Source organism: Alternaria novae-zelandiae, assembly GCF_023758075.1.
Source record: "Alternaria novae-zelandiae strain BMP 2774 chromosome Unknown scaffold_13, whole genome shotgun sequence".
Lineage (NCBI taxonomy): Eukaryota > Fungi > Ascomycota > Dothideomycetes > Pleosporales > Pleosporaceae > Alternaria > Alternaria novae-zelandiae.
In genome coordinates this window covers 1,012,123-1,037,288 of record NW_026056973.1, presented here as the reverse complement: position 1 = coordinate 1,037,288, position 25,166 = coordinate 1,012,123, and the positions used below count along the sequence as shown (strand labels likewise).

At 53.1% G+C, this 25,166-nt stretch overlaps 7 protein-coding genes across 7 annotated transcripts; 2 read left to right on the top strand and 5 right to left on the bottom strand.

The window, feature by feature from the left end:
- Nucleotides 1–10: 10 nt before the first annotated feature.
- On the bottom strand, nucleotides 11–1,500 carry J4E88_006841 (uncharacterized protein; the record flags this gene model as incomplete). Its single annotated transcript, XM_049400463.1, has 4 exons — nucleotides 11–832; nucleotides 881–1,241; nucleotides 1,295–1,362; nucleotides 1,411–1,500. The coding sequence occupies 4 exons, from the start codon at nucleotides 1,498–1,500 to the stop codon at nucleotides 11–13; spliced, it is 1,341 nt and encodes a 446-aa protein (XP_049254082.1).
- Nucleotides 1,501–2,793: 1,293 nt separating this feature from the next.
- On the bottom strand, nucleotides 2,794–3,156 carry J4E88_006840 (uncharacterized protein; the record flags this gene model as incomplete). Its single annotated transcript, XM_049400462.1, has 1 exon — nucleotides 2,794–3,156. The coding sequence occupies one exon, from the start codon at nucleotides 3,154–3,156 to the stop codon at nucleotides 2,794–2,796; it is 363 nt and encodes a 120-aa protein (XP_049254081.1).
- A 4,086-nt stretch (nucleotides 3,157–7,242) lies between these two features.
- J4E88_006839 (uncharacterized protein) lies at nucleotides 7,243–8,679 on the bottom strand (the record flags this gene model as incomplete). Its single annotated transcript, XM_049400461.1, has 4 exons — nucleotides 7,243–7,989; nucleotides 8,043–8,249; nucleotides 8,308–8,527; nucleotides 8,582–8,679. The coding sequence occupies 4 exons, from the start codon at nucleotides 8,677–8,679 to the stop codon at nucleotides 7,243–7,245; spliced, it is 1,272 nt and encodes a 423-aa protein (XP_049254080.1).
- Nucleotides 8,680–10,073: 1,394 nt separating this feature from the next.
- Nucleotides 10,074–11,846, top strand: J4E88_006838 (uncharacterized protein; the record flags this gene model as incomplete). The annotated part of the gene is made up of 5 exons (XM_049400460.1): nucleotides 10,074–10,093; nucleotides 10,146–10,419; nucleotides 10,470–11,267; nucleotides 11,324–11,770; nucleotides 11,820–11,846. The coding sequence occupies 5 exons, from the start codon at nucleotides 10,074–10,076 to the stop codon at nucleotides 11,844–11,846; spliced, it is 1,566 nt and encodes a 521-aa protein (XP_049254079.1).
- A 3,444-nt stretch (nucleotides 11,847–15,290) lies between these two features.
- Nucleotides 15,291–18,330, bottom strand: J4E88_006837 (uncharacterized protein; the record flags this gene model as incomplete). The annotated part of the gene is made up of 2 exons (XM_049400459.1): nucleotides 15,291–15,299; nucleotides 15,328–18,330. 2 exons carry the CDS (start codon nucleotides 18,328–18,330, stop codon nucleotides 15,291–15,293), a joined length of 3,012 nt encoding a protein of 1,003 aa, XP_049254078.1.
- A 275-nt stretch (nucleotides 18,331–18,605) lies between these two features.
- On the top strand, nucleotides 18,606–21,095 carry J4E88_006836 (uncharacterized protein; the record flags this gene model as incomplete). The annotated part of the gene is made up of 4 exons (XM_049400458.1): nucleotides 18,606–18,661; nucleotides 18,716–18,983; nucleotides 19,035–20,780; nucleotides 20,832–21,095. The coding sequence occupies 4 exons, from the start codon at nucleotides 18,606–18,608 to the stop codon at nucleotides 21,093–21,095; spliced, it is 2,334 nt and encodes a 777-aa protein (XP_049254077.1).
- Nucleotides 21,096–21,189: 94 nt separating this feature from the next.
- On the bottom strand, nucleotides 21,190–22,511 carry J4E88_006835 (uncharacterized protein; the record flags this gene model as incomplete). Its single annotated transcript, XM_049400457.1, has 2 exons — nucleotides 21,190–21,753; nucleotides 21,906–22,511. 2 exons carry the CDS (start codon nucleotides 22,509–22,511, stop codon nucleotides 21,190–21,192), a joined length of 1,170 nt encoding a protein of 389 aa, XP_049254076.1.
- Between the last annotated feature and the right edge of the window lie 2,655 nt (nucleotides 22,512–25,166).

The following is a 25,166-nucleotide window of genomic DNA, read 5'->3' as shown; positions in this document are numbered from 1 at the left end:
CAGCCCATCCTCACTCTACGGGAACAAACACCCTGTCAATGTCCGGCCCCCAGCCCTCATCCACCCCGCCAACCTTGACTTCGTTGACGCCCTGCTCCACGTTGACGTGCACCACTGAACTTGCCGGGCCTCCTCCCCCGTCTGGCAAGAACGCCGCCCTCTGCGATTTCCCATTCACACTGATGGCTGCATACCTTTGCTGTTTGTCGCCATTGAGATGCTTGATTCGCAGAGTCGTGCGCGTCGTTGCTGAAGATTCCACCTTGGAAAACGTGGCGGACCCCGAGGGCACGCCGCCAATGTACCCAATTGCCTTCGAGCCCGAGCACGAGGAGCATGCTTGAGATATAGCTCCGTTAGCAAGCTCTGCCGTCTCGCCTTCGTACATGTTTTCTTTGGGCCCGGCCCTGCTGGCTCCAGTACCGGGGTCCAGGATCCAGTTGACAGCGTTCTTCATGCTAGCCGTCGTTCCAGATATCTCAACCGGTAACCATACGTATGTGCTTCTCATCAGATTTTCACTGTGCCATCGGTCCCCCATGTACACGTACCCATCCCCCACAGACAGTACAAAGCTTGTTTGAGAAGCGTACGTGTTGGACCCAGAGTCGGCGAACTTTTGCCACGACGACCATGGACCCGAGAGAGACGTCGACGTGCTGTAGTAGTTGTCATTCGGGCTCCACCCCGTAAGCTGCGAGGCGAACATGAAGTAAACGCCTTCGTGTTTGATCATGGCCGGAGACTCGTATTTTTCTTTCCAGACGTAGACATTGCTGGAAACGCTGAGATAATCATCAGACAGTGCGTTGATGCGTAGGCCGTTGCGGCGCTGGCTTCGTCAGAAACAGATCCCTACTGTGCTACGAGGCAGTCATACGTCTTCGGTCAGTAGATAGCCCTTGCCGTCGTCATCGACAAACACGCCAGAATCTCTACTCTCGAAGCCCAGTGGTCGCTCGCTGCGTAGATACGAGTACTTTCCGCAAACGCTGTCGCCTATTGCGACCCCAATCTTCGCCTCACCATAGTCGGCGCTGTCAATGTGAGCCCACAGGACATACTTACCCGTTCGCTTGTTGTGCATAACTTTTGGTCTCTCAATAACACGATCGGGCCCTGTGTCGCCAGATGCAGTCCGCGAGATTAGAGCGCCTTCATAAGACCATTCGACAAGGTTGGTAGACGAATAGCAGTTGATGTTTGTGAAAGCGGTTCCGTTTGTTTTATCTTCGCCAATCCTGCGGGCGCATCAGCACCGGTAGAGGCCGCCCTTGCGCGTAGAGTTATTTACCAATACCACTTTTCGCCATCTTTGATGATGCCGGCGCCGTGAGCCTGAATGTGCTGGCCTGTGTTGGTCTGGTGTAATGTCAGTTGCCATTTGCTCATGGGTACGACGAAACGCACTGCTGTCCAAGTCGCGCCAGGTACAATCTGGAGCGTCGCATTTACGATCAAGCCGGACAGGCCAAAGCCTACGAGTCTGAGAAGTCGCATGGCGGTATTGTAAGATCAAGTCTCAGATGCCAGCCAGAGCAATTGTCTATGCAGAGTGCCTGGAATTTATAGGCGCATCAGCAGATCCTCCCGCAAGTTCCTGACAATCTGCCAACTGGGTCGACCGCGAAAGGCTCGTCGCTCATTGACGGAAAAGGGGCACTGCGCTACATAGTGTCACGAGCAGACATGACTGTTTCAATAATTCTGGTGGCGTATGACTACCGGGACAAGGGTAATAGACGAGTTGTGGGGAAGCTTTAGTCCCGGAAGCTATGCTTGATCGAACGTTACCCGTGTACTGCACGTACTATACTGTAAACTCTGCACACGACGCTGCCTAGGTATGCATCGCCTGGATTGGCAATCACCCGATGTCCGTGGCTCTTTCAACATGGATACACACTGGCCTCGGTAGCAATGGAACAGGCCGCCCTCCGAAGCGCAGATACTACTGGAAGGGGAAAGCATGCCGCATCCAGTCGGCACAATACTGCGACCGAACCTTGGAAGCAATGGGACATATGGGCTAACGAGTGTATGCTCAACGTATAACTTGGAATGCCTGGCAACAGTACCGAGGTAGTTTGCACCGGTCGAAAAAGGCACGTTGCTAGTTCTGCATTGGACAAGATGTTTGCTGCACTCGTACCAACGTTGCACCTGCGCAGGCAGCGTACGCAGCGCACCCACGATAGCGTCTTCGGGCTTGCTCATGCTTCTCGCCCGCAGTTTGACCCGCTGCTTCCTTTTGCGAAAGCTTGCCAGCGCCACGACCACAGCCTTCTGGGCGCGATTCCACGTATATCAGATACGGCCCAGCAACCTCAGCAATGATGTAGCGTTGTGTTAAGTTTACTGATCATGCATCTTCAGGGAACCTAGGGACCTGGATACTCTACAAGACATCAGAGATTGAACGTCAACAGACGACCATCGTTCACGTCCCTGATTTGAGCCATTCGCAAGTACCTTTGATGATCGGATAATTGCGAAGGGCCAACGACTTCGACATATTCCATACATTTGGACTGTCTCAGTACAATGCATTCCAGAATGTCCAGCACGTTGCGCTCTCATGTAAGATAACGGCACATCGTCTAAATAGGAGATTGTGTGTTTTCAAATCAGACGCCTCAGTTTCACATTCGAGCAAACCCGTGTAAGAATACCGTAAAGACTTTGTGTCAAATCGTTGAGCAGCAAGCAATATTCCACAGGCGCCAGGGAGCTTCCGAGCTAGCGTTTCCCGGTGGATCCATCCTGCTACTTTTGTCACAACCTTTGGTTACGTTATTGCACAATATCCTTGGCCACTCCGACATAGCCAGATCCATTCTCGATCCACGTATTCTTCCAGATCTGCACCAGCTCTTGCGAAAGTCTTGCCATGCCGAGGTTCCTCTCACTTGAACTCGCTAGTACCTTCCAGCCTTGCTCGTGTTCTGCGCTCACATCATCGATCATGTATGTGTACTTGTCGAAATTGTCGGAGCCCGCAATGAGCATGTCATTCACACCATTGGCGAACCCGAATGTAGCGAGAACTTGGTTGTAGCTGACCCAAGCGGCGTCTGTCATGGGAATGCTGACCTTGTAAACGATATTGGGAAGGATGCCATCGCGTTCGACAACAGTGTGTAACGAGTCGGCCATGTAACCGTCGATGAAACAATACAGTTTTTCCCGGTCATCCTCACAAAAATGGACCCCTGCTCTGCGAATCATGCGGAGGGGGGCAATGAGAACAAGACGTTCCCTTGCCTTGGAAGCAGTCAGTCGCGCAACTCAAGCAAGAAAAGGACTTTGAAGCTTACATCAGGACCAGGTGTAACCGTACGGCACAGTGAATCGGATTCAGGTCTGGGCTTCATCTCGTATGCAGGCGTCGCAAGAGGCGTCGAAGTGTAGAGTGGCGTTATGCTGTGAAGAGGCGAAGGCGAAGACAGCCCCGCAAAAGAGGCATGCGAATTTGATCTACCAGGAGGCGTGTCTCTGCCACCTACGGTATGGCCAGGGATGTGATAGTCGAAGGGTGACCGGTATGATCCCTTCTCCCATCCATGCTTTGGCGCACCGGGCGGGATCAAGGCAGCCCGCCGAATCGAGTTGGCGACTTCAGATGCAACCGAACCTACAGCGGTTGTATGTTCTGGACGAAGAGAAAGGGAGGGCCTCCGCGTGTGTACGAGGTTGCGCGCGTCGGCCAGCCGGTTGCCAAAGCCGACGTCTGCAAAACGCGTATAGTTGCGGTTCTCCACCAGTCGCGGAATTGTCGGTGAGGACGCTGATGGGGAAGTAGAATGTATGCGAGGGGGGACCGACATGCTTTCCTGGTTGCTGATGGCGGAGAGTGATTGCAACGCGTGTTTCGACTTCAATTTGATGGTAAGGAGCTGAAGCAGAAGCGAAAGGGGAAGCGAACATTCTAGAAACACGCTCTCAACTCGCTAAGAGGAAGCAGCCAAGCCTGTGACTGTTTGTGGTGACAAACACAAAGCTCCAGTGAAGGTGTAGCGCCATTCATTGAACCTTCAATATGTGTTCTGCTTTGGGAGAGGCGACATGATCGATCTAGTTGCACGAGAAAATATCGATGGGTTTCGTTGTCACTACAATTTGTTAATGATATTCAGATTGTGGTCCGTGTTGTTTACCTAGGTAGTCACTAGCACTAGCGAAGAGGACTCGACACCCGTGCTGCTATATCCAGTATAGTCTGTAGAAGCCAACTAACACAGTCCCAGTGTGAAATTTGGTATTCAGCCACCGAATGCGAAAGCTTCCCTTCGCCTTTAGAAGAGAGAACTCAGATTCGATCGCAACTTGATGTCTATACTGCTTCCTAGACCATGCACTGGCGTCATATCAAATGGCGGGCACCATGGCAAAAGCGCCATCTGTCGGTACTAGAGACTTTCAGGGCCGAAGAAGCAGCGAAGGAAAGCGCTGTTGTTGTTCGCAGAATTCGGGACGGGAATATTGAGGTATGTCCTGAGTGTTTTGATAGGGTCTAGAACATTCGTTTCTCTAACGCTAGCCAGTATGTCACTTACGGCCGCCTTGAAGACCAAGCAAGCATTTGGAATCGTTGCAAACGCTCACTACGCTACCTCCAGAATAGGCCGCGGCGGGTTTCATCTCAACAGTACTTTGAGCATGACTCAGGCTCAGTGAAGAGCGGTAGAGAGACTGTGACAATGAACGTAAGAGAAGACGCGCACAACGAGGAAACACAAGAGTCTGGCAGTGAGCCCTGGGAGGGCGACTATACTAGCTTTCTAGCCGAGTATGGTATACGATAGTTGCCCCATAGTTTCCTGATGGCTCCTCCGCCTTTATTGCGTCTTATATCATACCCAGGTAGTCATGTACACCACCACATTCTGTACTAGATAGACAATGCAAGATTCATGTAGCTACCAAAAGCACGCTTTGTCACTATGCTATTTGGATAATGTCTCTGCCGGTGTTGTCAAATAGGAAAAGCGATATGATAACGCGGCGAATCCCATCTGGGTACCCCCAAAGCAGCGACGAAGACAAGATCAACTACACCAGCATAAGTAGCTAGGAAATAGGAAACAATTTCGCATTCGAGTATAGATCTTCCAGTACTCCAATCACGTACGACCCTAATCTGATAGTATCAATGCTTGACTGTAATGAAATTGAATCCGGGCCTGTCTCGTTTTAGCAGCCGTACCGCTCATAGATGACGTATACTTTCCCTGGCCAAGACATTTCCCACCTCTGGATGTGGCCTCTGAAGTAAAGCTCACATCTATCCCGCTCCTTGAACCGTCGACTCAGCTCGTAGAGCCTTTACAGCCGTCTTTAGCCACTCTCTCGCTCAACTCGCGCGTCCTGCCTACGAGATGGACTCGCGGCTACCGCACCCTCGCCAAATTCAAGCACAGCTCCAGGCACTCGGCGACGAAATCCAGAGCATCCGCGAAGAACACGATGGCCACATTGTCGGGCTAAGCCAGCGTCTGCAACAAGCTGAGAACCGCCAGCGACAACTCCTACATCAGCTCCAAATTGCTACGAACCACTTTCCTGGACCGCCTGGCAGTAGTCATAGTGGTTACTCGAGTTCGACTGCCAACCTAGATAATCCTCTCCCTCTCTCGGAGTCTCTTATCGGTACTGGTCGCATCACAACACCTCCACGAGCACATACCGGTGGCGCCACGAGTAACGACAGGTATGATCGTACCCGCTTCTTATCATCAGGGGAGGCTTCTTCTAGACACAACAGCTATTCTAGTCGCCCATCCCCTGTTCAATCGGTGGATGCGAATGCTACACCACGCGCACAAAACGCTGCTCCCCAACTGAACCCAGTCCGCCCTCAGCAGCCAGTCATTGGTAGTAAAGACAACGCAGCTTATCTTCCTATGGTCATGGAGAATATCATGTCCGAGCACCGCCGCCACAAACGTGAGGGCACCTTGAGATCTTGGTGAGATGCTCTCTGAGCGAGCGCTCATGAATGAGTGATAGTGGCTAATGCATATCAGTGGATTCGTTTTTCCAGAAGGGCGGACCAACGATGTCAAATGCTCTCAAGACTCTTTCCATATACCCTGCTTTCGTGCCAACCACTTCTACTATTGCCGACAACACATGCGTGTCATCCCTGGTGGGAAGACGGTTTGTAGCCATAGGAACAAGCAGGACTGCTTGGTGGTGATATTTGGTACGTGTTCCAAACGTGGCTCTTGTGCTCATACGTCAAGACTGTTAGTAATCATCCACAGAAGATCACGATGACTGGGACCTGATCGTGGATGCTGCACTCGCGGCAGGCAACCTTGGCAACAAAGGAGTGGATGTCGAGGATCTGAAAGAGGCTCTCTTCCCTCCTCAGAACTACTCTGATCGATACATGAGCGCCCCTGGCTGATTTGGAAGAAGATAAAGTACCCGGTGGTATGAGAAGGGTTTTAGGGCGAGGAAGGGCAGAGAAACAGTTGCAGCGGTGGATCAGCTCTTCGCGTAATCCCCCTTATGACCCTATCTGAGCAACTACATCGAGCGTAGTGTTGCATACAGCCTGAATACGCACCTAGAGACAAACATTGAGCGTAGCGAGTGTCTTTCGCGGCACAGCCTCGGTGTCTTGGAGATGTTCATGTCTAAGGCAAGGTTCGGCGTTGTGTGTCGTTGGCGATATTTCAGTTGCGCCTCCGGGGCTATTGATCCCACGTAAATCATGGATACCGAGTATGGCGACGTTGGGAAGGTTTGCTGAGCCATGCTTGGTGTCGTTAAGATTGTAGGTTGCCACGCACGCTGTGGTCCATGTTTCGTTTTTTGGCAACGCCAACACGCAAGAAGAATACCTACGCACGGCTGCGCGACGCAACCAACGTAGGTGTTATCGTTCAACGGTCGGACAAAGCGCGCTCACATTTGGACGAAGTCGCCCATGCCCAGCTGAGTTAGACGAGAAGCGCGCGTCTTTGACACGCGCTCATGACGCTTGGGCCTTGTCGCGTGATTTGTCATCCCTCAACAAAATATCAAAGGGGGCCGGGGTGCACAGAAGAATTTGCTCTACATTGCAAGCTGCATGCAGACGCGCCTTGGATTCTTCTGCCAAGCGAACGACTATCGCTTCAGTACGCGACAAACCATGTGTATTAGACCACGCTCTCATGTCCCCCGTTCTCCCGACCTCGGGAACTGGAGGTCATCTTTTCCGCTGCAGCTCCCTCCCTCCACTACACTCCCTCAACCGAAGGTCGAGTTCAGTGGCCCGAACTTGATGTTGCTGTAGACAACAGTGGCATCAGCATGTTGGCTCTCAATGTCTGCCGGCACACCGCTCGTCGTCTCGCATTCTCCCCTGCCGGTACCTAGATCCGTGTCTGGATTCTTGTCTGTGGGATACGTAGAGTCAAGCCAAAGCATGTTGCTGTAATGGTCATCCCACAGGCTCATGACGAGGACCATGCCGTTTGCGAGAGCCTTTGCCATGTTCGCCATACCGCCCTTGTCTTTGAACGTGTATGTATCGTGGAACGCAGCTTTCTGTTCGTCGCAAAACTTAGTTGTGATGGAGTTCCCGTCTACGCCAGGAATAGTAGATGCAGGCTGCGCAATAGTCTTGCCGTTCTGGACATAGAAACGCTTGATCTCCATAGCGTCCCCGGTACCGACAAATTGTGTGACCACGGTGAACTTCTTTGAAGTGTCTACCGTCTTGCCCTTGCCATAGAAGTCTTTGACACCCATGCGGTAGCTGTTGAAGTCACAGCCGTCAGGATCGCAAACCCCGGCATAACGGTCGGCCGAATAGGTACCTCCGCAACCGTCGCCGTCACAACGAGACTGCTCGATTGTGGAGCACGAGTGTGGGGTGACGGCTGTGCTGACAGCGTTCGCTTCCCAGATGTCCATCTCTGCGCAGCACGAACCATGGCCCCCAACCCCTGCATTCGCATCGTTGGAGGACGGCTGCCAACCTTCGACATTTCCCTGCAGCATTCTGAGTAGCTGAAAACCAATTCCTGGAACCGAGCGTGACTTACCTCGCCGTTGATGAACTTCAAATCCCGTGGGCACTGGGCGTCGCAGTACCCTGTGCCGTATTTGGCGCCAGCCTTGTTCGTCGAGAATTTCTTCAATCCGCCATCTGCATCCATTGAAACAAAGTACAAAGCGCCATTGAATCCGCATGGCAGGTTCGACACGTCCACATCGAACGTGAACTCTTGGTTGCCGGTAAACTTAAACATCTGTTCAAATCCACGGATCAGTTGAGTCACTGTTTGTACCTACGAGAACGTTACTTACCTCGTAAGTCGTATCATCCTTCATGAGATACGTCCGAGAACCGATGTTTGTGGAGTAGGAACCCTTCGTAATGAACTTCAACTTCAGGGAGTTACTGCCCGCGGTGATGCCGTATGTGCCACTGTAGTCTGCGCCGTCAACGGCACAGTTGGCCGCACATGCCTTATTGTCTGGGCAGGCAGTTGCGTTCCACTCGTTACCTGTGTAACAGTTGTCATAGCTAGTCTTGTGTTAGCAGCTGAGTCAACCCAACAGACTGTGCCTATGCCATTACCCTCCTTTGACATGAAGCCATCGCCAATTGGCGTCGATGACAATTTTACCGTTCTTGGTTGTGCAGCTACCCTTGGCGGTGCAAGACTGCCATGTCATTCCTGGATGGGTTTCGGTTTGCTGAGTACCAACAAGCTGTGCGTGAACGACGTGGTAAAGCCACGCGGCAATGACGAAGTAGTGATACATGCCCAGATGGTGAGCAGTACAGGCTTTGGGGTTTCAGTAGTATCGTGGGCGAAGACTGACAAAGGGTTGAATCAAGATCATGGCAAGTGCATCGGCAGGCGTCTCTTATGTCCCTTTTCGCGGAGCCTTCTAATTACCCTTGGGCGTATGTACTCTATGTTCCATCTTTCAATCAATGTGTCAATAAATGCTAAATCACGCCCCAACTGCTGCAATTGGCGTTCAAAGCCTTTTCTCGCATACCGATAATGCGCGCCCCGTACATGCCATGTCGAGATTCATCTCACTGGAGGCTAGAACATGTCCGACCACAGACGCGGACAGCTTATGAGATGAATTGACTGCTTAGTGCGACGCGGACACCCATAGGTTTACAGGGCAATCTCCACGCAATGTAGGAATCATTAGACATCGTCATCGCAGCCAGAAGGTCACTCGGACAGGCGATGTGATGCAACAACCCTTTTGTTCGGCTGTCTGCCCGGCTAAGCATACCAAGCATCTTGAAGCTCACTGCCATGAGCTGGGCGCTGAGCACTATTAACTGGGTATTTCAATCCCAAGTCAAGAGCAGCTCCTGCACAGATGCATGCGCCTCGGCGCCTCAGACCCGGTCCCGTAACACCCTGTTAAACTACGAGTAGAATGCGTCTTAGGTCTTCGATGGGTCATGCTGTCACTGCACAGCGGAGAGTTCAACTGCCGAAGAAGATATGAAGGCAAGCCAAGCTGATCATCAATTATATGAAAAACAAGTACCGGAGAGGGGTAGATTGACGATACTGTTGATACCACGAGACTGGAAATGAGACATGACCAGCATTCCCCGCATTGGCACAAAGAGGGCCCGATGAGTGCGTCGAAATGCCGGCGATTCCATTTATTAATCGTCAGCACTGGTGACGCTACACTATCGACAGGATGGGTGAATGCTACCTAGCTGGAGGTATGGCGGCCTGAGCGTACCTGGGGACGCAATGGTTAACTGGGTCTGTTGCATCTCCGTCTTATATCCGAGTCTGTGCGCTCCAACCCATTGCCTCATCTCCACCTGATCTCCGCCTTGTCCGACCTCCAGCTGTTTCGCCATTGTCAACGCGCATCGCAGTCCCTAGTTGCCATCCGTCATATGCCATGTCCGCTCCCGGCGCCGAGTGGATTAGCGACAGGTCTCGCGAGGAATCCCCAGAAGGTCACGATGGCTTGTCGCAGCGACGCACGAGCAAGAAGCGCAAAGTGTTGTCGTGCTACGCTTGTCGCAACCGCAAGATGAAGTGTGATCGCGTCTTTCCAGTATGTGGCCGATGTCAGAAAAACGACAGAGGTCACGAGTGTACATATGACCCCCGGCTACTTCAAGAGTCCCACCGTGACAGGGGCGCTGCGTCTCTTGCGCTTACAGAGCTGCCAGTCGAGAGCGAGCCCTCCTCGGACGCATCGAATGCATTACAACGAAAACTCAAAACACAAGAGAGACGAATTGCCATTCTGGAACAGAAACTCATCAATCGAAATGGCGGTGGTAATCCCCCGCAATATGGGGAGTTTGTGCCCCATGAACCCAAGATCACAGAGGAAATCATGTTCAGAGGAAAGGGTTTCAGATCCCAGTTCAACGGCGCAACGAGTATCATGAGCATGATCTCCACGGTACAGTCCCAAGCCTGACGTCAACGTGATAGAAACTGACCACCACTAAGTATCACGAGCTACAAGCTTTTACGCGAGAGGCTTTGACCGTCGATCACTCCATCATGCGTGTCAAAAACGACTTCAAAGCCTTTCGCGATCAGAGCAAGAAGTCTGCGAAGAGGCAGGCCACTAGATGCTCTGACATCGACTCTGAAATACTCGCTATCCTTCCGGAAAAGAGCATAGTTGATACGCAGGCGGCTCTCTACTTCCAAACGTGGGAAACAAGTTATAGAATCCTGCACGGGCCGTCGTTCTGGGAGGATTATCGAAGTTACTGGGAATCAGATCGGGACGGAAAAGGACCGGTGAGCTTCGCCGTCTTGCTCGTCTTGCTCGTCGCAGCCACGAAGTGCCTTAACCCGAAAGATGATGTGTTTGTTGGTGACACGACTGCCGACAGGCAAGCGGCTCACGAGCTTATTAATTTATGCGACAGCTGGATCGCTGATCAGCCGCGCAAGCGGGTTACTTTAGCTTTGTTCCAGCTACAGTGCCTGTCGTTACTCGCGAAGCGTGTCAATTGCGTGCGCCTGAAGCAAGACTGGGTCGCATCGGGTGACCTACTGCGACTCTCCCTTGCATCTGGTCTACATCGTGATCCCTCTCTGCTCGGACATGGTACGATGACAGCTTTCGATGAGCAAATGAGGAAGCGTCTGTGGATTACCGTCATGGAGCTGGAGCTCCAGTCGTCCGTTGAGAGTGGCATTCAATCTTCGCTCTCCGGACTATACTGGGACTCGCCTATCCCTGATAATCTTGGCGATGAATCCTTTTCGCCAGATATGCAGCACATGCCGGCGGTATGTAGAAACGAACCTCGGAAGAAAGCGTTCCCTGTGAGACTGACACCGTGCAGTCCGACGAGAACTTCACATCAGCTTCGTACCTCATCGCAACTACAAAGTCACTTGCACTCCGTATCCATTTGACGCAAGTGTTAAACACCCCTTCCAGTGCTCTCGATTACGACGACGTGCTGCACTACGATGCACGGATCCGCTCTGCATTGGCCGCACTACCCGTCTGGAACGATGATCGCGCACTCGTACCTTCCGCACTCCTCCAGTTGCAGTTGCGACAGTATCTCTTATTGGTGCACAAGGCCTACGCCAGACTAGCCTGCACAGACAATCGCTACTTGTACTCGTTCACAACTTGTGTAGAAACGTGCAGCTCTTTGGTCACCACGCACGATCGCCTGCTATCAAGAGGCGTTCTAGCGCTGAACAACTTCCGCAACGACGTCATCAGAGCTGGTCTGACACTTTCGCAGATTGTCTACCACAACTGCACTCTTCGAAAAGTAAAATCGTCCCGTACCCCTGCAACTGATTCTACGAATCACAGTGCAGACCATCACACTCATTTTGCAGACCTGAGTAGGCCACGGCGCTTGGCAGCCTCCGATACATGTCTAGACCTGTATCTCACGGCACTACCGCAGGAGTCGTTCCTTGCAAGAACACTATGTATATCTTCGATGGACATCCTAGAGCGAACGAGACAGATATTTGAGATGAAGGTCTTCCGGCTTGGTACAGGATACATGGAATGCTGGCTGTAAGTTATGTGTCAACAATTCACAGCAAGAATTCGCTGATTTTGGTTCTCGTATGCACAGCATGTCTGCTGCAGTAGGCATGCTACCTCCTCCATCACCTGCTACATCCATAGCCTACATCAACAACATCCACGATGACGTACTTTCAAGATGTCACAAAACGCTCGACTGGTTTACCTCGTTGGCTTTCAGAGTACTAGCTCTACAACAAGATCCCCTGAGTCGCTTGGCGTCTTCCCTTCGCAGTACCATGAGTACTAGGGAAGAGATCGTCTCGACGTCAATGACCGCTGAGAGTGCACCTACCACGTCACCAGATGGGGTTTGCGTAGAAGCCAACACAAGTAATAGTACGAAAGAAACGTATGGACCATTCGATTCACTACAGGACATACAGTCAGATATGAGCGGCTGGTCATTTCCTGACTTCTGGGCGTTTGACCTTGGCGGAGACTTCTGATCTTCATACATGCAATGACGTCAGATAGATACCGCAGCTATAACTACGTCTTCGCACATGTTAGCAGGTGTATATCATCAAAGACATTGCATCGCCCTAGCTCCTACTACTCCATGCTATTCCGGCGCCGTGAGTCTTCGAAGTGTGCTTGTTTTCTACTCCACACATACTACAGTTGTTCTTTTTTTTCAAGGTTATGTAGAGTCTCTTCACAGGTTCTCTTATTAAGTCGTGCTTTTCGACAGTACTCTATTATCATCTTCAAGAGGTATAATGAGCATTTACCCAAGACGCTTACGATGTCATCTAGCATTGCCATTATTAAAGGAAGCTTTATAGTTGCATGTTAGAGAGCTTTGTTACGTCGTACTAACAACAACTAGTGCGGCGAGCGGGATAGAGCTGTATCTACCGAAAGGACACAAGCTTATTAAGGCGCACTACCGCGAAGATTTTGAAACATACAAAGATTCAAAACGCCTAGACAGACTTATGTAGGGTTATCAGAGCTTGCTTCGTTATTTCCGTAGGCATTAGTTTCGCTGTAGAGCACATGGACTCAGCTCTCTACGCGTCACTGTGTTCGCAATGTGTTGGTTAAGACCCTGTCATTTGATTCACTCAATAGCGTCGCCCCAATAGTATATATACATAGCTTCCTCCCTCTTTCATAGGATACCCACATTGTACATCTCTTCTTGTTCTATACGATGCGCAGCTCTGTGCTGCGTCTAGTTTGACAATTTTTCTACGACTGGGGTCAATTAGCCCTTCTGGTTTCATCAAGCCACTGGGAAGGTAGTTCTTGTCCGGCAAGCGCAGACAATCAAGAACAAACAGTACATACGTAGACGGTGGAGGGCAGTCACTGCTACATGCGTTTAAACTACGCAAAGACTGTGAAGTCGAAGGGGACAGTGCTTGTTTCGAACTATGTCGGACTTTTTTAGTGGTATGCAGTTCCGTATCAGGTAAAAATGACATGTAACAAGCTAAGCGTTCTGCACTACATCCTAGAGAATCTTATCTAATCCTGCCACGAAGGCACAGTAATCGGCTCGACACATATCATCTAAATGTGCGTTCTGGGTTCCTATTTCGTCCAGAGCGTTCTCGTCTTGTCTAGATGCCCGCACGTCTTTGTAGTTGCAGGTTTCTGTCTTGTGCCGGGCAGGTACCTGGAGGCGCCCAATGACTGCGCGTGTACTTCGAGCTTCTATCTTTTCTGTTTTCTCGCGCAGGACAAAGAAAGACCCTGACCGTTCGAACAGAAGATCTTCTATTTTCATCCCATTTGGCGGAGGTGTCGGCGGCCAAAGCACAATATTCGGCACATCTGAACGGTCAAATTTCTCGATCAGTATCTTGTATGGCAGCGGCTTTGAGGCTTGATTACCCTTCCGACCGTGGCCGTATTTTCGCACAAGATGCGGCACAAGATCATCACCTGGTAGACTTGCCGTCTTTTTCTGGCCTCGTTTTGAGATCAAGTCCTTGAATGACTTCATTTTTTTCGACGGTCTTGTAGGTAGTAGTACTGCAAGCTTGAACAAGAGAACTTCGGCGAGGCAATTTAATACTGTTGGTGATGTGTTGCTGTTACAGAACAGTGTGATGCATTAGTGCATGCGCAACGCTAGCAAACACTTTGGAGCCTTCTCACAATGCTAGTCGTGAAATTGGAAGTAGCAGCGCTCCAAATTATACACTCAAACTTATTCTGGATTGAAGTTGAGTCCCAATCTTTTGCCATATGCAAGGAGTCGCGGAAGCAATAGACGTGGGTTGAATAAAGTGCATGCCGGTTTAGTCCAAGTGTTGGTCTTGGGACACTGTAAAGATGAGGTTTATTGCCATCACTCGCAAGACATGTACAAGACTACTGGCCCCAGACGACCGCTTACAAAGTTCATCATCACTTCCAAATTACTTGTGTACGCCTGTTTCATTCTGCGCGTCCCTGAGACCCGTGCAATCGGTACAGTTGGAGCAACTATCGCCGTCAGTCTTTCCGTCTATCGCATTGCTTCATACGCAGAATGCGCCACTTACTTTGTGCAGTCGTTGCAATCTACACAATTGCTGCAGTCTTCACAGTTATCACATCCGGTACAGTTGTGGCAGCTGCTACTATCATTGCAGTCGGTGCAATTTCGACACCCCGTGCAGTCTATATTCTGGTTAGCAGATGCTCGAAGTCTGTCAAAACTTCCAAGAGTGGCGAGTGTACGAATGCAAAAGTAGCCTGACCTTTGCAATCCGTGCAGTTTCGGCCTGAATGTGAGGGGGAAAAGTCAGTGTTGTTCTTCTCGAGACATGGTTTCAAACCTACAATCCTCGCAACCTGTACAGTTGGTATTGTTACGGTTACCATTGTTTTCGTCGCTGGATACGCGAAGCGATGACTGACGACAGCCCATATTTAACGTACGTGATGGGCGAAACGACGATTGCGTGTGCAGGTAACAGGACTCCGAATGTGAATGCAGGCAAAGTGGACATGTATGTATCAGTTTTCATGGTGGGGAAAATGAGACGGCAAGAGTATGCAGCCACGACGTCATTTCTGACGCACCTGGAACGAGTGTTGGCGAGCCCGAACACAGGTATCGATCCGAACAAGGCAGGCTAGAAGTGCATAATCATGATAGACACATGTAAGCTTGGCGGAACTTGGACTAGACGCCTGCGTCCATCTTCCAACAAGTCTTTCTACCCAAGAAATCACAGTCGATATAGTGTATAGCTGCTGTGGATTGTATATAAGAAAAAACAATGTTTAGCTAACATTGCTGCTATAACCTAGAACTTCTACAGCTACATTAAGAGTGGTGCTAACCAACCACAACGCGACTAGACTCCACCCAATTCTCTTGTCCATTCGCCACTTGCGCAAAGGCACTGCAAGGAGAAGTCCAGCTAGCGTCACGAGCAGAGTGCCTCCGGAAATGACCAAGGTGGTACTCACGGCAATGTGGTAAGGTCTGAAATGAACCGACTGGTCTGGGTGCTTCTCATGGCGGTGCTCGCCCTTGGTGATGATCATGTAACATCCGCTGAGGCCTACGCCGAGCAGGATATTAAGCATTGGGCCACCGAAGCAGGCTGAAAGTGCCATGATAGGAAACCCGAGCCGCGCAACGGTGATGTCGGCGACAAGATCACCAAGCGAATTGCCAACTGCGAAGATGGTCAAGCCGAGAATCGCGTCGGACATGTTGAGAATAACGCCCAAGGTACGCAAAACACCGACAACTTCGTTGGCAATAGTGCTAATCCATGCAATGGCAACGGCAAATCCAAGAAAGCACAACGCGGGCCGCCAATTGGGTGCTTGATTCGAGGCAGTGGTCAAGAGGAGGAAGACAAGAAGGCAGAGTGAGACAAGCATGCTGTAAAGCGAGTGGCGAAGCAACACAACTGGGTTGTCGGGTTCGACATTTACCCAGACGACTAGTACCAAGAAAAAGGGCGCCGTAAAGATCTGGACGATCACCAGCCAGCGGTTCCATTGCGCTGGCCCGATGGATGTGGAGGTTGCCGGGAGCTGCTCGGGCGATTGCGCTACGTTGTCGGAGCTTGTTATGTACACTTGCGGTGGTTGGCTGGTGGTGGTGCTGAAGGATCCACCGTCCAGCTGTCGAGGAAGGCTCGTAGACGATTTCGAGTTCGACAGGCCCGAAATGGTGGGGTCGTCTCGTGGCAAGACAAGGGATACACTGGGAGTTTGCGATCTCATGCTTGCATCACCTGGTGTAGCTGCGTGTGGCATACCGAGATCCAGGGAAAGCTGGGCATGGCCTCCGTCGTTCTCGTCTTTTTGCGGCTCGACCACCGGAAGCGTTATAGTAAGCAGGAATACAGGCAGACTTGCGACTAGCCCCAAAAGCTTATCGAAAACGTTCTTGTCACGCCAGTTGGTCAAAGTGGGAAAGAGGGTAGCAACCAGACTATGCGGGGTCGGTAGGAGTGCCGAGGGCCACCACGTGGGAACTTTTGTTGGTTCGAGCTGCCCAAAGGAATCTCGTGGGAAGTAGGTAGATTCGAGTGACACACTTGGCGAAGGCGGACGTAGACTCTGAGGTCTGGAAGTGGACTGTGCTGACCAAGGGTAATCGGTGTAAGGCGGGAATGGTATGGGTGGGGAAGTCGCATCTGGTACGGCCAGCTTCAGACTAGGCTGTTCGCGGCTATGGCCGGAGTTTGATGCCGGGCTTGATCGTAGATTCGGCGAAGGCAGGACTACACGAAGGGGCGCTCCATCCTCGGCACCTGGAGGCGCCAAATTGTTGGGTGAAAGCAGCCTATCTCTCGGTGCCGTAGGACTCGGGGCTCTAGAAGAGCGGGAGACTGGCGAAGATAACGAGATAGTTGGTGAGGGCGGCGCTTCCAACAATCCGTTGCGCTCGCTGGGAGTGGCAGACGCAAATGTTATGTCAGGCACGCATTGTCCTTGTAGGGTGCTTGGCTGTAGTTGAACATTGTCAATGTCATTGGTGGAGACAGCTCGCGCTCGGTTGCCTAGACTCTGCTGGATCTCGAGATTCGGTCGGCTCAGGTGGGGTGAGGTGGAGATGTTGGAGGCAGAAGAAGGCAGGTCAAATGGAGGCCGAGTCGCTGGACCTGTAGTCTGTCCGATGTAGGATTGCTGCTGGGCAGTAGTGTAGGTAGGGTCGTCGGAATACCGTCGCAGGCTGATTGGCATAGACTGGATGTTGCGCGACTTTTGCAGTGAGGAAAGTACGGCTCGGAACTCCAAAGCTCCTACTAAACTGGGTCGGATCGGGGTATGGGTGTTGCGCCGCGACACGCTTGGGCGGTTGACGCGCATATTGTTGGTCAACTCGCCCATCCAGCGCTCACGTTCCTCCTCGTTGTCATCGTCATGTATCGTATTGTCGCCTCCTGCGCGTTCGAGCATGGAAAAGTCGTCAGCGGAGGCGCCGTACGCAGGGGTCGCAGAAGCAGCGCTGATTTCGTCGTCGTGGTACTCTGGAAACTCCTCCTCTTCACCGCCGGGTGTTACGTAGTGGCTCCTAACAGCGGCTGCTCGCGCGCGTCGGGCTTTCCGTAGGTTGAGCCACCAGTGCCAGGCCACAACAAAGGCGACGTAGAAGATGTAGAAGGCCACCATGCTAACGGACTCCCACAGGTGGAGTTTGCCGTCGACAATGAAGCCCATGCTAAAGGCAGCAGCAACAAGAAAGAAGCCGACGTCACGGACAAAGCTTTTGCGCGCAACCTGAAAGGGGCGGATCAGGGCCATGGAGCCCGAGACGACAGCGGTGATGAAGCAGGCAGCACCGATAAGCTCGCCGACAGCCAGACTGGCAGCGTGGGTGCGGAAGGCGGCAAAGGTGGAGAAGACATCGGGGCTGCCGTTGCCAAAGGCGAGCAGGGTCACGCCGGCCAGGCTCTCGCTCATGCCCAGCATGCGCGCTATGGTGTTGAGGTTGATGCAGAAGAAGTCGCTTGCGGCAATGCCAATGGTGCTGAAGAGGAGGGCGAGCCAGAGCGTCAGCAGGACAAAAGCGACGGGCTTCGCGTGCGGGAGGCGGCAGTAGTAGAGGGCGAGGTAGGACATGACGCCAGCCTCCTCATCGGGGCAGTTTGCGCGCACAAAGTCGCATTGGTCCAGCGCATGGTGGACGAGGCGGCACTCGGCGTCCTTGGTCGAGACGGCCCCCCTCGTGTGCAGAGCACGCCCGGCTGGGGCTTGCGACCGGGCCCATGCCAGCAGCGAAATGAGGGATATGGCGAGGATGGTGAGGGCGAAGGGGCGCGCCGAGTAGCGGGGGCGGCGCAACCGCTGGGCGTGGGCGAGGATGGTCAGGTCGTCCATGGCCGAGGCATGTTGGTTGACGAGTCGAGGAGAAGACGGGTTTTAGGCGGTGCGAGGCGTGAAGGCACAGCGGGCGGCGAGCCAGCGGAGGGCGGTGCGTGAAGCGTTTGGGCTGGCGGCTGGTCCGGGGAAATGCCGCCACTGCGCTAGCGCGTGGCGGTGCTGCCGCTGCCTGTCTGGTGATAGCGGCGGGGCATCTGTGGCGCCCAAACAAACAACAGCAACAGGGCATCGACGCCAGAACGGCTGTTGCAGCACCACACCCATCGCCCAGCATGGCGCGCTCCACCAAGTATACCACGGCCGCCTCGCCCCAGAAGACGCCTGTCAGGTAGGCCCCAACGCTCCGCGCGGGCGCATTGCTAGGCTAACCCGTCGCTCGCAGAGTGCCGCTCAACGACGACCGCCAGGAAAAGGCCGCCCGCCGCCATGCGCACCAACAGGCCCAGCGCGACTCGATGCGCGCCTCGACTACGACTGCGACTCCCGGACGCCGCCGCGTGTCGCTTGCCGCCGCCCACGACACGCCACGCACCCCGTCGCAAGATGGCGACGACATGCCCGATGTTACTGGCACTGCTGTCACACCGGGCACCCGCGTTATGCCGCTGCTGGCCAACTTCGAGGAATGGATGAAGATGGCGACGGACAACGTAGGCATGCGCACGCCCGTCGTCGCTGCTCCAAGCTAACGCCCCGCTCAGAAAATCAACGCGAACAACTCGTGGAACTTCGCCCTCATCGACTACTTCCACGAAATGTCCCTGCTCAAAGAGGGCGACGGCGTCAACTTCCAGAAGGCTAGCTGCACGCTAGACGGCTGCGTCAAGATCTACACCAGCAGAGTCGACAGCGTTGCGACCGACACGGGCAAGCTGCTCAGCGGACTCGCCGAGAATGTGGGCAAGAAGCGGAGAGGACACGGCGACGATGCCGATGGGAGCGACGAGGACGAGGGCGACGGCGAGGAGGCTGAAGCCGGAGAGCATGGCCAGAAGAAGCGCAAGAAGAGGGCTGCTCGCTCTGCAGAAGCCACGCTCGCGTCGTCCTTTGCCCAACTGCAGAACAAGAAGATGGAGCTCGAGTTCTCGGTTGATCCGCTCTTCAAAAAAGCCTCGGCCGACTTTGACGAGGGCGGGGCCAAAGGACTCCTTCTTAACCACCTGGCTATAGACGGGAGCGGCAGGATTGTCTTCGACAGCAGCGATGACGCCAACGATGCCGCCACCCAAGATTCACTCCCCACTCATGACCATCAACTGGCCCCCGACGCCATCGATGTTGACATATCCGGCCTGACTGCCAAGTACTTCCACGATCTTTCCCAGCTCGACCGGCAAGACGTGTGTCCGTCGATGAAGACGTTCGATCTCGGCGATGTGAATGGCTCTATGGACCTTCCCTTCCTCAAGGCTGCTGACAACTCCTCCGGTGAAGACGGAGCCAAGCACGGAGACGACAACGCAGGCAGCCAATCAGGTCTTTTTCTCGGCGACGATAACCCCATGGAATTTGACGACGATCATGACCTGAATATGGGCGGGTTTGATCTGCCTCCAGAGACGGGCTTTGGCGAAGGCGGGGAGATCTGGGCTCGTGAGGCTATCCAGCATCCACAAGCTCGCATCCACACCATGGACCTGAATGGCGACGAGAACACAGACAGTGCCGACGCTCAGTATGGCGTGTCCATGATGCACGGCCGCGACCAAGAACAAGAGAACATCCTTAGCTATTTTGACCAAGCTCTTAAGAAGAGCTGGGCAGGGCCTGAGCATTGGCGCATCTCACGCGTCAAGCATTCCGCAAAGACAGCACCGGCGACGAAACGGAAGGAAAGGGAGCCATTCGAGATCGACTTCACAGCTCCAATGACACAGACACTAGCAGATGTGCTCTACACGCCTGCGACATCCAACTCCGCGATATCTCTACCCAAAGCACAATGGAAGTCCAGGTCGCGCAACCTTCTCCCAGACGACAAGCACTTCAACTCCAAACAGCTGCTGCGTCTTTTCCTTAAACCCAAGGCGCGTATGGGCTCACGCAAGGGAGGACGCCGTGCACATGCACTCCCTGGAGATTCAGCACGCGTGGACGAAGCATACTGGGCTCACCAGGGTCAAGAAGGCGACGGTGACGATGCACAGGGAAACTACGACGCCGACTTTTTCCAGGATGATGGTCTCCAGATACCTAGTGGCCCTCTCGACGATGACGATGTGTTTGCAGATGCGCGCGATCACTTCTCGCCGCCGCCTGACGCACCTGAAGCTACACTACCACTCGACGGCATGCAACCGGGTTCGCAGACCGACGCATTCGGTGCTCAGCTAGTGACGCAAAGCCGACGATTTCGGCCTGAATACGTCCAGTACGCAAGGGTCGCAAAGAAGGTGGACGTGAAAAGATTAAAGGACGAACTCTGGCGGGGTATCGGGTTCGATGGCGTAAGTTGTATCTAGCCGTCTTCATCTGACTCGCAAGCTCACAACCATCAGATTTCTGCGCCTCCTCAGCCCAATGTTGCCGACGATCCAGCAAACAAGGCCGTGGATGGTTCGTTGACCTTTACCGACGTTGTCAACAGCCTACAGGCCGTCTACCCAAAACAAACCCTGGCTGATATCTCCACGAGCTACTGCTTTATTTGTTTGTTGCATCTGGCCAACGAACAAGGCCTGGTCATCGAAAATCAGGAAACCTTTGAAAATTTGACGATTCGGAAAGACTTCACGGCGGACTTGGACGTTGGAGGATCGTGAGGAGATTTTGGATAGCTTGCATGAATTGTGTAATAATACGAAGAGAAAGCGAACTATTCTGCCCACAAGTCCTTTCCATCACTGATGTCGCAACTTACTTTTTCCTGCTAGAAACCCGACGTTGCGCCCTAGTTGTGGCTGTATTAGCCTTCAACGCGGGTTCCTTAGCGGCCTTGCTCCGAGGTGACACCCGACGTTCCGTCACAGCTTTAGCCTTCTTCTGGATCCTCTCCACAGGTTCCTCGTCCGCCTTCCTCTTGGGCGCTGTCTGGGTAGCTTCCTTGTCCTTCGTGGCGTTGATAGCTTCAAGCGCATCTTGCAGTCGCTCTTTGTAAGACTTCGTCTTTTTCACCCGGTGGCGCATGCGGCGATCCCTAGGATCGTTATTTTTGCCGTCGATCCACGCCTTACACTTAATCAACTTCGGGGTTACTCGGATCAAACGCCGCAGATTCTCTGGGCAAGTGTTCGAACAGCTCCGGTGGCCCAGGCAACGATGCCCAAAGCCAGGTGCGTCTGGGATGTCGCCGCAACGACATCGCTCGCCACCCTCACACTGCTGTCTAGCCAGGTTCTCGAGATGAAGCTCGATGATGATGTGCGAGGGACGCACGCAGTGGCTGTGGCCGCACAGATGGGATACATCCCATCTCAGACCCTGTCGTCGCGTAGTACAGTATTTCAGGAGATGTCCATACCCGCGTACAATCATCGAGAACCAGTTGTAAGGTACATGTACATCTACTTTGGACTGCTAGAAATGCAAAGTTAGTATAGTTTCGGTATTTGCACCGAAAATGTAGTACTTACCGTGACATGAAGCCTAGGGCGATCCTTCGAGCGAAATCCGTACGGGTAGTCCTCGCAAGCCGTCTTTTTTGCAATCCAGCACCCGCCATTTACAACGTTAAAGTTGTCCTCGAGATAGGCCCACGCCTTGTCCATCATCCAGCCAGCCCTGCTGTACATATCGAGCATCTTCAACGCCCGGATCTGCGGCGTCTCACACTTTGGCAGCTTTGGGAGGAGACCCTTATACGTCTTCTCAAAGTCGCTCGGTGATGGATGCTGCAGTTCCATTTCCTTCAGCACTTCCATCTCCTTGGCCCGATCAGGCCTCTCGAACACATCTCCAAAGCCGATGTGGTTGAGATGAGCGTCCTCCAGGTGTCCCTTCAGCCAAGAGGATCTCTGGCCGATCGGGACCTTTGATCCTATATACTTCACCAACTTCTCGATTTGCTTAATCACCTCGGATGGCAACTTCCCACAGCGAAGTAAGGGCAGGTTGTCGAGTGTGTATGTTCCCAAGTTCGGGTCAACGGGATCGCCGACGGAAAGATGAGGTGCTCGGACGGTCGATCCGGAGCCAGAACGCCGGCGAGAGGGCTTTCGCGAAGTCTGGGTAGAGGGCATGGCTGACTTTTTCGGAGGCTTGCGCGACTTAGGAGACTGAGGACTTCGAAGCGGCGCTAGGGGAGAGCGCCGAGACCTGAGGTTGTACGCGCGCGGAGACTTGCGCGAATTCGGAGACTGAGGGCTTCGAAGTGGTGCTGGGGGAGGGCACCGAGACCTGAGGCTGTACACGCGCATTGTGCGATGAGAAGAGAAGAAAGTAAAGGTTACGATGAAGTTGGGGGAACAAGAACAATAGGACGGGACTACAGGCAGAGCTCTACAAACAGCAGCTGTTTAATTGTTATAGCTGCTTACACAATGCGTCACGCCGCCACGCTACCTAGGTAATATCAGCCCTTCAGGAACTTACCGTGCGTCGAACTGTGATAGCCAAGCCACACAGGTTCCAGCACTGCAGCATTGGCAGGGGACGGGATGTTCTCGGCTAGCAAGTCTCTCCTGAAGCTATCAGTGCTCGGGCTACTGCTTGGAGGCAACATGCAATTGGCTTCGACATTCAGTAAGGGATTGCCTTCGGTGCGGCTGCGAACGATATTGATTCTAATGCAGAGTAGATCAACAACAAGGTAACAATACATGCGGTGTTTCAGACATATCAGTGGCGTGCGTGCGTGCCTCCACTACTCCACTATCTCTGCATAGTCGCACTTGTCAGGCCGGTGGCCATCTCGCTTCAACTGCCGCTCCACCTCTTTCAAACGCTCCGGGCAGAACTCAGGACATTCCTCGTGCCCGAAGCATTTCTGGCCGCGTCCGCGTGCATGGGTACAGCCATGGCCAGAGCATCGCGATCGTCGCAAGTTGACTTGATGTGAGTCAAGCACCAGGTGGGACGGCCGATAACAATGCGAGTGACCGCAAAGATGTGACACTTCGAACTGCTGGGGCACATCTCCCACTATCGTCGTGAACTTGAGCGCCCACCTGAAGCCCATGACATTCATAGCAAGGTGGGTGTATGCTACCTCGCCTTTCAGCTTCTCGTTGAGACATTTGCGATCGACGTGGTATACGCGGTACGCGTTGGCAGCACTCCCGAACGGGCGTTCCAAAGTCGGCGTTCCTTTCGCAACCCAACACCCTTTAGGACCCACAACTTCAGTATCTCGCGTAAGCACTTCCCAGCACTCTGGGTCTCTAATGCGCCTCGAGATCCTGAACCTTGGCGAGCCGAGTCGGTACTTGTGCTTGGTCACCAGGCCCTGGTATCGCTTCTGATTCTTTTGCTTTTGTGGCGCTATGATTCGCTCCTCCAGCAATCGGTTGGGCATGACGGTGGCCTTTCGTGGAATACGGACATGGAGCATGCGCTGTACATGGAGTGCAGGGGTGTTGTGGACTATTGGCACGTTGTCTACGGCGGGAGAATGCACCTGTGGTACATCGCGTCGGCTACCATGACTTTGGGCTGAATCGTTGACAGGTTGAGAAGCCAAGCTGTGTCGTGCATGGCTGTTTGGGATTGGACTTGATCCAGATCCAGATCCGGATCTGGTGGTTGGTGCCATTGTCTGCAGGCAAACCTTGAAATATTGATTGAAAGTAAGAGACGTAAATGGAAAGGCAATGAGAGCCTGCCTTTGCTGTATACTGTTGGCATCAGGATATATACGCAAAGTCAACTCTCCAAATATCATATGGCTGGAGGAGAGGGTACGAGAAGACAGGTATCATCAGCATTTCAGAACTGGTTGCGAGTTGTAGCATGATGCATGGTAACTCAAGACCGCGATGACTTTGGCGCCGCCGAATGAGATGTTCGAAAGCGAGATGCACTCGGGATGGGGCGCTGTGGAGCATCTCGAGACGCAGTTCACGAAAAGACTGATAGCCAGCGGGCAACGCACTGGGAGTTGGTGACCCGCCAGCTCGTGGGCAGCCTTGGAAATTACCACTACGATCGGCTGCTGGCTCTTCTCGTTTGTCCGGCACCAGTCGCCGTCCTTCTCCGTCTACATGGCCTGATGTGGCACAGGCGTGGTATTGCAGCACCTGCAAGCGACAGATCGTGTTCGGCGACAGTGACAATGTTCCGTCGCTAATCCTTGCACGCCCGACAAGACAATCGTCTCACCATGTCTCGTCGAGGCTGATACTCCAGGTCGCAAACATCTTACCACCTGGGCAAGCTGGAATGCGCTCACTACCGCTTTGGCTGCGCGTGGAATCCATGGGTGTAGTTGAGCTCCAGATCAGCAGTGTCAAGACCGTCAAGTGGCTTCTTTCCTCGCTCGATGGAGTTGGCATTCCTAAACGCGCACCGCACCGTCGAGTTCATCTCCGCGTCTCCAAATTGCTGACGCCCAAACCGTTAGCGCTTCGCGTGGAGGCCGAGGTTCTTGCGCGCCAAGTCATGGCACGTTCCGCAGCCTGCAGGTACCTAGGTAGGCCGCAGATCCTCTTGCACCGTTGAACGGAACTAACAGCTGGCCGGGAAGTGAAACCTACGCTATGCTCGAACCCGCAGCCGTTTGTTCAACTCGGCGCATAATCGGCTAGGCTGGCGTCCTACTCGAGCCTCGCAATACTTATCCGTGGTGAGTGACGATACGTCATAAGAGGTGCCGTTCATCCGTGTGGGCCTGGCACTCGTTTTTGGCCACTGTCAGTACAGTTCCCCCCTCTGGTTCGGGTGCCTAGCGTCTATGGGGT